The sequence below is a fragment of the Miscanthus floridulus genome, chromosome 1, assembly GCF_019320115.1.
Source record: "Miscanthus floridulus cultivar M001 chromosome 1, ASM1932011v1, whole genome shotgun sequence".
Taxonomy (NCBI): Eukaryota; Viridiplantae; Streptophyta; class Magnoliopsida; order Poales; family Poaceae; genus Miscanthus; species Miscanthus floridulus.
This window is the reverse complement of record NC_089580.1, coordinates 202085430-202098254: the sequence shown is the minus strand read 5'-3', so window position 1 is coordinate 202098254 and position 12825 is coordinate 202085430. Positions and strand designations below refer to the sequence as shown.

General features: G+C 43.7%; 2 protein-coding genes across 2 annotated transcripts; one reads left to right on the top strand and one right to left on the bottom strand.

The window, feature by feature from the left end:
- Positions 1 to 218: 218 nt before the first annotated feature.
- Positions 219 to 3264, top strand: LOC136450675 (uncharacterized). The gene is made up of 4 exons (XM_066451239.1): positions 219 to 600; positions 784 to 935; positions 2059 to 2234; positions 2336 to 3264. Exons 1-4 carry the CDS (start codon positions 373 to 375, stop codon positions 2839 to 2841), a joined length of 1062 nt encoding a protein of 353 aa, XP_066307336.1. The 5' UTR covers positions 219 to 372; the 3' UTR covers positions 2842 to 3264.
- A 215-nt stretch (positions 3265 to 3479) lies between these two features.
- LOC136450667 (actin-related protein 4) lies at positions 3480 to 11842 on the bottom strand. The gene is made up of 20 exons (XM_066451227.1): positions 11675 to 11842; positions 11499 to 11590; positions 10309 to 10482; positions 10144 to 10217; positions 9691 to 9771; positions 9096 to 9156; positions 8975 to 9024; positions 7992 to 8046; positions 7437 to 7514; positions 7302 to 7355; positions 6341 to 6394; positions 6193 to 6253; positions 5925 to 5976; positions 5331 to 5397; positions 5006 to 5065; positions 4849 to 4911; positions 4650 to 4712; positions 4291 to 4355; positions 3978 to 4046; positions 3480 to 3895 (listed from the first exon to the last, which is right to left on the bottom strand). The coding sequence occupies exons 1-20, from the start codon at positions 11685 to 11687 to the stop codon at positions 3850 to 3852; spliced, it is 1332 nt and encodes a 443-aa protein (XP_066307324.1). The 5' UTR covers positions 11688 to 11842; the 3' UTR covers positions 3480 to 3849.
- Positions 11843 to 12825: the final 983 nt, after the last annotated feature.

The following is a 12825-nucleotide window of genomic DNA, read 5'->3' as shown; positions in this document are numbered from 1 at the left end:
TTAACCAAATGCGTGCGCAGGCAGCAAAAACAAAAGGGACTTGGCCTGCACTTGCCACGGCGACGGCGTCACCGACCCCACCCGGCGCATGCAACCTTGACTGACCCAGTCACCCGCACCGTGCACCGGCAGAAAACGCGTACTTGCCCCGGGTCCCGCCTCCCGTAGTCCCGTGCGTGATTGATCACTACTCACTCGGTCGCCACCCACTCGGCACCGCCCACCTCCTCCTCCCCCGCGTCCGCGTCCTCTTTTTTGGCCGGGCACCGACGCCCGCCCGCACGCACGCCGGGACCTGACCACACAGGAGAGGAGGGGAGGGAGCCCGGCCCGCCAAATATAGCAGGGGCAGGGCCGCAGGCGCCGCGACCGATGGGCGTCAAGCAGGTCCTCGTCCGCCCCCGCTACGGCGTCGGCGTCGGCGACGATGACGACGACGGCAGCTGCAGCACCGGCAGCAGCAGCGCCGGCCGCTGCGATGACGAGGCGGTGGACCAGTCGCCGTCGCCGCCGCCCATGTCGTCCTGCGGACGCTACCTCCTCCACCGCGTCTGCAGGTTCGACACACTCGCCGGCGTCGCCATCAAGTACGGCGTCGAGGTCGGTAACGAACGCCATTCCATTCTCTCGCCCTCTTCCTCTCTCGTCCATCGATCTGTCACTCGGTCCTAGACTCCTAATTTCTGGGTAGCCACGAGGCCGCCATGGCGCCATCTGACTCGTCTCCTCCACCGCCGACCGCCCGCCGTGTTGGTGGCCTGCCTGTGCCTGCTACTCCTCCAGGTGGCGGACGTGAAGCGCGCCAACGGCCTCACCACCGACCTGCAGATGTTCGCGCACAAGACGCTGCGGGTCCCGCTCCACGGGAGGCACGCGCCCGCCACCGCGCCGTCTCCTCCCTCCTCTTCCCCGAGCCACGCCGATCGCGCCGCCAGGTTCATTTCATCCTCTCTCTCTCTCTCTCTCTCTTCCACGCACAGCCATCATAACAGAACACCGCGTGCTTAATTTCCTCTTCCATCTATTTACCGGATTGCATTTACATGACAACCAATCACACCTTTCATCACCTGTGTGACTATGCGATACAAAATACCATTTTGCCTGATTCGTTAAAAATCTTTTATTTCTTCTCTTCTCTGATAAAGTGGTCGCATCGAAACACAACAGCAGTAATTGATAAGCAGTTAAGCACCGCATTGCATTGCATTGCCAGGGCATCTCTTGCCCCCTGCATAGTTACATGCGTTCTATCCAGTCGACATTGTCAACAATTCGGGCCAATTCTGGCTGAATTTTGACTTTGTGTTCGCTCGCCATTCCTGCTTCCTGGATGCGTATACAAGTAGAGTACATGATTTCCACAATGTCTACAAGTCAAATCACTAGCCTCGAGGTTGGCAGGTTTGGCCACACACCGTTGAGAACCGGTGAGGTAGGCAGTGTTCCACCGTTGTGAAACCGACTGCCCCCCTCCACGGTTCACACTCACAGACGCACTTGCCCTTGAGTGGGTTGAGCACTGACCTGACGCCTAGTGGCTGCTAGGCTGTGGTTTTTCCTCCTACACTTCCAAAGGGGTCTCTGCCACCTGTGTTCAAATGATATACACAACATCCAAAGAGAAACCTTGAGGAGGAAGCATGATACACTCCTGCCTGGCAACAGATGTGCAGCGGCCTCCACATGCTTTGCACTCTCTAGTCTCTACACACTTTATTCTTGACAGATGCACCTCTAGAACCTTGAACTATTACAGAAACATTATAGAACAGTCCATACACAAAATACACAAGTGTTTTTCTTTTTGTTTTATTCTGGAGGGATTTTGATGTAGAAGGACAGCATACTTATTATTTAATGGATGCTCCACTATTTAGATTCTTAGTACCTCCACCTCTAGATGTCACTGCATATGCTGCTGCCTTTAATAGTTTAATGGCGCTACCATGTGACGCCTTTTCACAATGCTGACTAAAGTCTTCAATGTCGGTGCTCCTCTTGGCTAGGTACGCTTCATGCTTTATTATCCACAGTGACAATATTGGTTTCTTTCAGAGAATGGACTACACGCCGCCCTCCCAAAATTGCTGCTTCCTTGGACCCATTTCTTAAACCACCACGGAGCACAGTTTCGCCATCAATGAGCCTTCTGCAGGGATACTATGGCCTTACACCAACTCCAAAGGGGAACCTAACCAATGAAGGCACTGAAATGGCGACCTACGCTAAAGGTAAATCCTGTTAATATCATTTGCTTGGGTTACGATTCCTGCTCTATTGCCTATTAGTCCACTGAATTTCTGAACTTTGCACCCTGGATGGCCACCTCCAGGTCATCATTGGAAAGCTAGAAGCTTATCAAGCAACTTCTCTCTTGAAAATGGAGATGGTGCTAGGGAGATGGATGATGCTGAGAAGCCCATAAGGCGGCGCCAGAAAACTGATGGTGAGTTGACAGCTAGGGAGGACAGTGGCGGTAGCATGTTGGCGAGGTCTGGGCAAGGCTTGGCCCTTAGGCCAAAATCTGGCAGTCGACCAGATATGAACGGCAGCCAGCAAGATCTCTTGGCTACGTGGGTGCCCTCGTATGGGGATGGGTTGCACACTGTGAAGAAATCATCGAGCACTCCAGAGTTCCAGGATTCAGACAGCATCAGCATTGCTTCTGTATGGCTGAAGAGCAAGTGGAACTTGAAACCGGATGCTTTCACCCTCACGCTTCCTCTCCCGCTGTTCGACGGCATCTCCAAGCCTTTCTTCGACAGCATCCCGAAGCCTCTCCTCGACAACATTCCGAACTCGATCGCTGCTTGGAGAAACAAGGCGGCCAAAGATTAGCAAGGTTCATAGCTTCGTTTTTACAGCCTTGTACTTATCGCTTGTTCTTGGGTAATTTAGTGCAGTCGCGGGAAGAAGGGCCTGGAGAAGTTGGCTTGCACTGTACCTCCCCCAGTCCCCAGCCAAAAGGAAGGCACGAACGGTTGGACACCGTAAACACACACAGTGCTGAAATGGCATGATGGATACAGTGACACGTTACTTACACTATTACACATACATACTGTACTGAATCTGCTGTGCCAAAGCAGCAGCAGATGATTTCAGGTTGGGAGCTGGGACATGAGCCTGGGGCTTATTTCAGCCTTCGTGGGGTATTTTTTCCTTTCCTTTTTTTTTTGTATGTACACATATAGGAATGAAGGCAAACGCCAAGGCACGTGTGCTGTTCCCATGTGCTAATAAAAATGGCTTGTTCATCCCTCCGTACTGGCTGTTGTGGCTTCAGCCTTTTTTTTAATTTATATATAGCTAGGTAGCCATGACATTTGACATGTATGCGAATGAATCATAGTGCACAGGGCATTTTTATTTGAGAATACAGTCACACTGCAGTATGAATTACTAAACACCCTCCGCTTCATATGGTGGATCTGCTAGTTGAGTACTGCTGAAATCTCGAAACAGAAACACACAGAAAAGTGAACTGCGGCTGGGATTTAAAGAACCCGAGTTACAACAATGTAATCATCTTGGCTATTAAGTGCTGGCAATAGGGAAGAGGTAGCTCCGGTACAGAACAAGAGGGTCTCGTCTCATTCTACAGCAGGGAGAAAAAGATTCAGCATATGAATCTACCACTGATGATAAATATTTTAGCTGACTCAGTTCTTAAGTTACCCTTACATCAACTAAAACTAACTAGTCATGACAACAATAAATGCCACCTGAAAAGAGTCTTGAGTCTTCATTGACCAACATGGCAAGGCGTCAAACTGTTGTATACAAGGAACCCTTTGGCAACAAAGGCTCGTAAAGCATACTATTGGTTGTACATATTCCCCTGCTTCAAGGGCACTTCCTTTGAATATAGGAAACCCCATGCTCTTCATACCTGGAACGAGATACATGGCACGGCTTATCAGGTGTCCAGGGCAAGTATAGAAAACTGAGGGCCTATAAAATATCAAGCTTACTCTGCTTTGGAGAACCACATTTGCTGGAACGACCCAAGGGATGCAAGAATGCTCCCTCCAATCCAAACACTGCATATGAATTCCAACATATCAGCCATGTCATTTGCAAGTAGCAGTAGGTTATTTGCCAATAACCTACTCCCTCCATTCCAAATTATAAGATGTTTTGGCTTTCTCTAGATACATTTGCTTTTACTATGTATATCTAGACATAGTATATATCTAAATACATAGCAAAAGCTATGTATCTACAAAAGCCACAACGTCTTATAGTTTGGAATGCAGGGAGTAACAAGTAATATAGTAGTCTAACCTGAATCGTCTCTCTACGGAGTTTCCACTTGCCATAACCTTAACACGAGCAGCTTGAGGAGACTCCTGTAATAATTCAATGTGGAAATAATAAGCAGCATTAAAAATGAGTAAAGAGTGTGTTCACCATTTCTAACCAACATGAATAAAGAGAATTGTTTCATAATTATCAACTAAGATCACAAAATAGGGAAAATATGTGAACTAATATGAAATATTCCCACCATATCCAATTGTAGGCACCGAGCCACCGATAGTCTCCAATATACTCTATTAATCATTATGTTTGTAATAGTTCCATAGTGGGAATTATTAAATTATATTGAAATGAAAATTTTAAAGCATCTTATATGTCTGTACCTCTAATACTTCTTTCTCTAGGCGCTCCTTTAACTGCAGAATTGATGATGAGCCACCAGAAAGCTATACAGAATAAAAGTTTGCAGATGTTAGAATAGCATAGCAAAAGGATGTTGTTGAAGGAACTAATATCACTTGCACATGCTACCATGCATGATACATGTAAAGTAGTAAAGTGCTCTGGAATTCATGTCTTTACCAAGATATTGCTAAATAGCTCCTTTCGTATGTCAACGTCACACTTATTTATGCTATCAATGACCTGGGTAGAAACAAAGTATCAGCAACTTTAGCTATATATGTAGAACTGCCATGCTGCCTGCAATGCAGAACAGTATGGGCTTCATTAAACTCACCATTCGTTGAATGCCACGGACTGATGTTGAATCTGCAAATCCATCAATCCCAGGAATAGTCTGTTGGTCAGAAAAATTGTGTGAATGAAGGCCGATATATAAGGTGAGAGAAAGCAAGTCTGCTGAGTTCAAACAATTCTTTAAATCACTGCTACCATACACTAAAGAAGAAAGCAATGCACTAGGGGGGTTTCACACAATAACATGGTCCGTTACAAAAACCAGTGGAGCAAAAAAAAAACAGCACCAGAACAAGTTCGGGGATTACAACCTACAAATTAGTCAAACCAGTAGTACTACAGACCCCTTTCTCCACGCTACTCACCTGGGATAGAGATGGATTAAATAGAATATCAGGAACCTTGAATCTATCAGCACCAACTTCAATAGTTCTGCTCAAATATAAGATAAGTTAAGAATCCCATAAACAGAACATGCCAAAGAAAACAAACAGAAGATTAAATACAAGAGCAGTGGAAAAGATGGGATATGCATTGCATCCACCCTCTCAATGCATCTGCAAATCCCACCTCAAAGACCATGTAAAGTCATAAAAAAATCCAATTTGGATACTAGGTTATGAGATGATCCACCAATTTGCAAATGTTCCATGTATTATGATAGATACATATAATAAAATTCAGTAAACAGTAACTTGTCTTTATTGATTCTCAGTCTCGAACCCCAATTCATCAGATGTTGAGTTAAATTTGTTTTGTAGCATGATAGACTAGGTTTTTATCAAAATTATTCAGTCAGTTCCTCATGATCCATTTTTATGCCAGAAAGAGATGGGTGCACAGATGCACCGATCCTTTAGGTGTGATGAATAAGCCCACAAGGTAAAGTAACACATATTCTTGACAGGGATGGATTAAATAACAAGAAAATAGGTACTCATGGCTAAAGTCCAACTTACTGTCCATCAGGAAGCTCATATGAAGTCGTAGGAACATTTGCATATGCCACTTCTGCATGAAAAATAGAGCTGGGAAATTAAGTGCTATAACATAACAGCAAATGTAAAGAAAGAAAAAGGTTTAAAACCACAAGTCAATGAAACAAAATATACTTTATGTTGCATTCAAGGTACACATAAAAGAAGCCAAAGGAATATTGAATTTACAATAGAAACACCACCAAAGATAACTGCTACATAAATATTACAGTTAGAACAATAGTATTACCATCAAAAGCGGTGTCTGGAACTCTGCAAACAGACTCCTTGATGTCACTAGCAATAGCTCTCTGTAATACAACAGATCATCATTGAAACCATAAAAAAAAAGTTTCAACAGTGTACAGCAAAAATTACAGCTTTGTAATCGAACATACCATGCAGTACAACCTGTAACTCTCAGTTGTGTTTGGAAGATCAAGATCTACAATCTGAAACAAGGACAAACATAAAGTCACATGAAAAGTACATGTTTGGCTGTAATCTCAACTCTCAAGAGCATTACAGGACAGCGCTCGGTATTGCAAAGAGGTGTAGTGCAAGCTTTTTTGTAGTATAGGTGTAAAGATAAGCAAATACAGCAATCTAATGAACAAGGCATTATACTTAAACATAGTCACAAATAACATATTAATAGATTAAGACCCTTAGAATGCGAGAACGAGTAGTAAGAAAATCACCACAGAATTTGTAAATGCCCCCAATTGCAAAGAACGGAAACTAAAACAGAACTAAAATAACCAACTCAACTTGAGCGATACACCGGAGAGAAGAAAAAGGGTCTGTACCCAGAACTTCAAACCAACGCTTTTACTTGGATTTGCTGACATAGTGGTTACTGGCTACCAGGTATGAAACAAGTTCCTAATTGAATGAATACGAGGCTGATATTTCTGAACCATATAGTTAGAATAACACCTAATTTGAGCTGCTAATGAAGTCAGAAAAATAAAAAGCCTGTGTTTGTTTCCAGCTATCTCATTTTTTGTATTGGTTGTATCTCTAACTATGAAAACAAGCCCATAAAGTCTTCCTTTTTTTTTCTCGAACCAGCAGGAGACCTGCCCGTCATTATATTAAGAACAAAATACAATACAAACCCAGCAGGGCCATAACACACACCAGAAAAAATAAAGTAACAATCACAAAGTGCAAGCCCCTAAAGTCTTGCTAAAGTATTTCAAGCATGTTGGCAGATCAGCTTACATGTGACATAGTAATATTATTATGTATCAATAAATGGGTACGATTCAGTGGTGTGGTGAGTTTTCCCTTGTTTTGAAAGAAAGCAGACAGAAAAAGTTTAAATATAAACATAGTTTTACAAAGAAATAGCACCTTATATTCTCCGGGACTGATTTCCTTCTTCTTAAATGAATATCTAGGCCTAATCTGGATAGTGAACAAACAGGAGTGAACAGGCAGCAAAAACTAGTATTAAATGACAAGCAAGATTGCAAGAGAGAAGCTTACGACGACGCCCTTGCTCTCCAAGCTTTTCATCATACAGTCAGTTAAAAATTCACCGCCAACTGGAGAAGTCGCCACAGACTGCAATCACAAATCATGTTTGTGTATGTATCAGATAAGAATATAAGATTGAAGCGTTGTTAAATACTCCCTCCGTTCCTTAATATAAGCCATATAGATTTCTAAAGAAAATTCCAAAATATAGGTACGTATCAGCTCCCACGCCGATTAGTTTGAAACATTTCCACCGTACATAGCACATGCCCCAACCAATCCTTTAGATTTAGGAAGCAATCTGATTGGGAGAGAGAAGATGGCCTGATTTTCCTTTTTTTCCTCGGTCTCACATCCTTCCCCAAGCCGTGCGTTAATATTGGTGCTAAAAACTATATGGCTTATATTAAGGAACGGAGGGAGTACTAGATAAGCACTTGTTGTTCACATTTTCTAATGACTAACACAAAGCAAAAGTAATAACTAGACACATAAAGTATTGCATCATACATTTTCCTCTTACAGAGAGCTATCAGCCTGTCACATATGAAAAGTATAACGTACCTTTTGCAAAACAAAACCATCATGCACAGCAGAAACCACAGTAGACCCACCACCACTGCACCAAAAAAGGCCACATTATCATATTCCAGTTATGTTTCTCATGAAGAAGTCCCAAAAGCCATCAGGAATAAGACAAACTGAACCAATGGTAATATCGTTACACCAGCAGAGTCCCAAACAAGGCTCAACCAAAAATGTTAAATAGTTGGCCACCTCTCTTTTAGATGGCTAAACAGGCTAGACTGCTTATTAACAAGCATCGCTGGCCAATGTGTAGCATTTAGGGCCCGTTTCACACAGCTCTAGATCCGAGATCTATGCCAGATCTATAGTTTGTAGACTAAATTAAAGTGGTTTAAATATTTTTATTTAATCCAAAAAAATGAAATGGGTCATGTAAATGCACTTAACATGCCTGCAGCTCTAGATCTACGATTTCCTAGAGCTGCAGGTGACCAGCTCTAGGAAATCCTAGCTAGAGCTCTGCCAAACCGGGCCTAAACGGGCTAAATGATTAAAAAAAAACCTCAGTGAGACAGTGGTCCAAAAACAAATGGCCAACTTAAAAAATTGAGAGTCCAAAATTATAAAATAACAGAGATGGCTACACCTAAAAGCTCAAAACCAACGATCAACTAGCACGTTAAACCAATATTTAAACCATGATAAGGGCATAGAACGGTATAGAATCTGTTGTTGCAAAACAAGAGCAAGAGCATCGACTTTCAGTTTCTCAAATTATTTTATTTCCATGAAGTGGATGATGGACTAATAGTACCTGTGCAACTGCGCCTAACTAATGATGCAAAAATATAGTTTGTATATTCTATATTAAATAAAGAGGAGGAAGAACCAATGGAAGCAGACAGCAAAGGAAGAGGCATTCATTCATGAATTCACCAATCTAACATGAGCAAAGGGAGCTATTGTTTCATATGAGAAAAAGTATCTGCTTCGTGGAATGAAACAAAGCAAATGGTCACCTGTCAACCACCAAAGATGTAGCTCGTCCAGACGCAAAAGATGTGAGCACCTGATAGCACAATCAACAATCAAAAAATAACAAAATAATTGCAACAGGATTTGATCATGACAGAGGCATACTGCATTTTTGGCTAGGAACAGCGCTGGCACTTTGTAGTTCTCAAACATAAGTTCCGCTGCTCTATGAAAACATGCAAAACAACAGTCAGACATGATGGTATTAAGCCTTTCTGGAGTCATAAGGAAAGATTAGCAATTCATTGCAAACATAATTTTGGATGTACTATAACAAATCCATTAGCAAATCATATCAAGGAGAAAATTAGGTTGTTAAAACCCTTCTGCCTTGAAATAGCATGACATTACAACTAGTAGAGTAAGCGAATGACAGATATGCCTACAGGACTATTATTCCAAAAAATAAAACACCAACAACAGCCTTAGAGTCCCAAACAATTTGGCGTAGGCTAGAGATGAAACCCAAAAATGAGACACCACAAGAAGGAAAAACTCGAATTAAATACAAAATATATAAATATAAAAGGCATAATGATAGTAATATTTGCAGTCAAATCAATAATAGCAAATAGAAAAATCAGGTCCTGATTAATAAAACTGTCTGTCATGACTGTAAACAAATAGGAAACCAGCACTACCGTTCTATGACTCAAAGTTATGAAAACACGGACATATTAAATACAAAGCATGCACATACTTCTCTCTTTGCTGTGCAGTGTTTGTAGATGGTTCAGCTATGAGCATGGGATGCTCTTCAGGATTGATCAACAACCTCCGTCTGAAATGTGGAACAAGTCAGGTGGACATTAAAAGGCAAAGAAAAAAGTGTCTTATACATATTACAGAACCCCGCCAGAAATTGAAAATCCTAATTTAACTGAACTTGGCTTATGGAGAAATAATACCATCCCCATCAATTAAATCAAGCCAGAAAGTAACCAATTGTATGTGATAGCAAACATTGCAGGAGATTTCACAATCAACATACGCTACTACTACACTGAGGCAGGTTAACAGAAAGTACCAAGAGTAAAGCATTAACAATGTTTAGATTCAAATAATACCCTAGAATACGACCCCAGTAGCCAATTCATCACAATTAAAGAGCAGAAACTTCTCAGAAACACATCAAATAGGTAACAAAATTCACCTGAAAGCATGATTCCATATATTATCAACAATATCCCAATCAGTTACCGTTCCATCTTTCGTAGGTGAAATCACCTGCATGGGTAGTAGGTGATAGACCATCAATAAAACATAGTTAACAAAATTATGGTATCAAAGTTAATTCTGAGTATGTGCAGCTACTAACCTCCATGTGATCCCTCCTGAACTCTAACTCTTGGCCTACATAAAGTTTGCGTTTTGTCTTGGCTTTGTCCACATCCATAGGCTTGGCCCCATTCTTAGAATCTGATGCAGAGTCAGCTTCTTTATCTGGCTTGGGGTCATCGGTGTCTTCAGTTTGTTCAATTGAACCAACAACCTAAACATGTCGAAAGGCACGGTAAGAATTTGTTATAGGTAGCTCACAACACAACAGAATTTATAAACCATGGCAACTGTGCTGAATTAGATATTAGATAGTCAACTCCAAAACCCTCTTTACTGATGCTAGTAAGACATAATTCCTTGTACAACATGGTAAACCCTTAACTTTTGTGAGTTATATGCGCTGTCTTCCCGTTCTGCTCAACAGAGTAGTGAAGCTAACAACCTACTCCCAGAATGCAGTACTAACTAATTAGTCCATTGGCTATAATGGATATCCTCACAACATAGATGTTGTCGAAACTAAGATAAGAGGAGAATAATTCCCTATTTAAGAACTGGTACAGAAGATGCGCTTTAGACTATCAGTCACTTCCATGGGATCTAAAGTTAGCCTCTAGAATCAATAGGATTATAGGAGGCAAACCGACAAAAAACAGTAACACAGAAGCTCACAGCACATGCAAGCCTTAGGTTTCATTATATGACTTGACTGAAGATACCTGCACGATACCGGACAGAGAGCCAATAGCCCAATACTGACAACTGGTCACCGTTCGGGCTACACCACAGGGCTTGCGGCAAACATAAAGCAGGAGCACTAACTTTGTTGCCCAACAAAGAAGGATGCATACAATAAGTCAGAAGATTCTATGTGCACGTTAATGTTTGTCACCAAATTCACAAATTGAGCCGAACCCACCTAAAATTGTAAGAAAACACAGGATATACCAGCATCAACCCAAGTGAAGTGGTAGTCTGTCATGTTTGAACCCGGAATTTGGTGCCAGCAACCATTTTTTTTAGAGTGGGCAGCCTAAAATGCTTCAGGAAATCAAAACCAGAGTGCCAACTCGCCAGTGCAATACAAGTTTTCCAGAAGCGCATTTCGCCCCTAACAGCTTATTACAGACACCGCAGAAGTGTCCACACTGTGACCCCAAAAGAGAAGCTCGGGAACGACGCTAGAACAGGGCGGGTTTGGAAGCAGCAGAGGAGCATTTGTCTCACCGACGGGAAGACGGCCTTGGGGGTGTCGTCGCCGGCGTAGCCTGCCTTGCAGCTGTAGGAGCCCACATCTATGACGATTGCCGAAACCTCGTCTGCGGAGGCAGAAGCGTGAGATCTCCAGGGGTTTAGGGTTTAGCGGGAGCAGGAGGGGGCTGGGGGTGGGTGAGAGAGCTTACCACCGCCGTACATGTCTGGAGATCCAGGGAGGGCGGGAGCCGTGGGGTGGCGAGGCGGGGGACGCAAACCCTAGCTCGCCGGAGACGGACGGGGCGAGGGAGAGAGAGAGGAGAGGGGAGGGGGGCGTAGCGAGAGGGGCTTTGCTTCACGTGTTTGGGCTCGACTCGGCGGCCGTGCACCTTACCCGCTCTATGCTGTGTGTGGCCCGCCTGTCACTGCGTGATGCCGAAGAGCGGGAGATTCGACCTGCAGCCTGGGCCAGAAGCTCCTCTCCTCGTCGAGTATGGGGCTGATGGGTAGCCCGAACCGAACGTTCTAAGGCCCATCCCGTACCAAAAGGTGTACTGTGGTCTTGATTGGTTCCCTACTCGTATGCTTTCACTGCCTCACTCCATTTCTCTCCCCCCTTGCCATCCTGAACGCCGTCGTCTTCTTGATTTCCACTCCAGATGCAGGACGCATTGATGCTTGGCAGGAAGGGTTTGGGCTAGCGCGGGAGATGACGGCGTGCGAGCAATAAAAGGGCGTGCGGGGGTCGCGGCTAGGGTTCACTGCCTCATTTCGCGCCTCGCCTTCCTCCTTTGCTCTGGTGCGCCCTTTCCTCTTTGCTCCCCCTCGACCTCCGTTCAACGACGGATTCGTGGTGGTCCTCCGGTGCTGTGACGGTATACCTCACCTGCACCTATCTCCTCTTTCTCTCTGTGCAGTGATTTTCTTGATTCGAGTGTCGATTTTGTTTGAGCCATGCCATGATTCTAGGGTTCTTGTTCTTACATTCTCAGATCTGTGAGCTGGTATGCAGATGTACTAGTTTGTACTTGTTTCCCTCTTGTTCCGCGCTCGGATATGTGTTATGGCCATCTTTTTTGGGCGGTACTTATGAGGTTTCTTCTACATCTTATACATGATGATGCCTATTTGGATTTATAAATGAGCATTGTGTCTAGGTCGATGATGTAATTTTTTGTTAACCCTAAGCGCTGGAGGAGCACCCTTGGGTGTGCCAGCCGCGTCTAGTTTGAGATATTAGCTCTAAATGTTTGCTTGCTCCTCAGTACACACCGCAAAGTGCATGATTCGTATCTAATGTTTCCCTCCATCCTGTTGGTAGACATGGACTTCCAAGCTAGGCGCAGGGCAACCGCTGCTG

What these genes read in the sequence shown, in the direction of transcription:
- LOC136450675 (XM_066451239.1), top strand. Translation starts at nt 373, where the DNA reads ATGGGCGTCAAGCAGGTCCTCGTCCGCCCCCGCTACGGCGTCGGCGTC. An exon ending in CCATCAAGTACGGCGTCGAG is followed by an intron (nt 601 to 783) that starts GTCGGTAACGAA and finishes CTACTCCTCCAG; the next exon opens with GTGGCGGACGTGAAGCGCGC. An exon ending in AATGGCGACCTACGCTAAAG is followed by an intron (nt 2,235 to 2,335) that starts GTAAATCCTGTT and finishes GGCCACCTCCAG; the next exon opens with GTCATCATTGGAAAGCTAGA.
- LOC136450667 (XM_066451227.1), bottom strand. An exon ending in TGTTCCTAGCCAAAAATGCA is followed by an intron (nt 9,025 to 9,095) that starts GTATGCCTCTGT and finishes TTGTGCTATCAG; the next exon opens with GTGCTCACATCTTTTGCGTC. An exon ending in TCCAGACACCGCTTTTGATG is followed by an intron (nt 5,977 to 6,192) that starts GTAATACTATTG and finishes TTTTTCATGCAG; the next exon opens with AAGTGGCATATGCAAATGTT.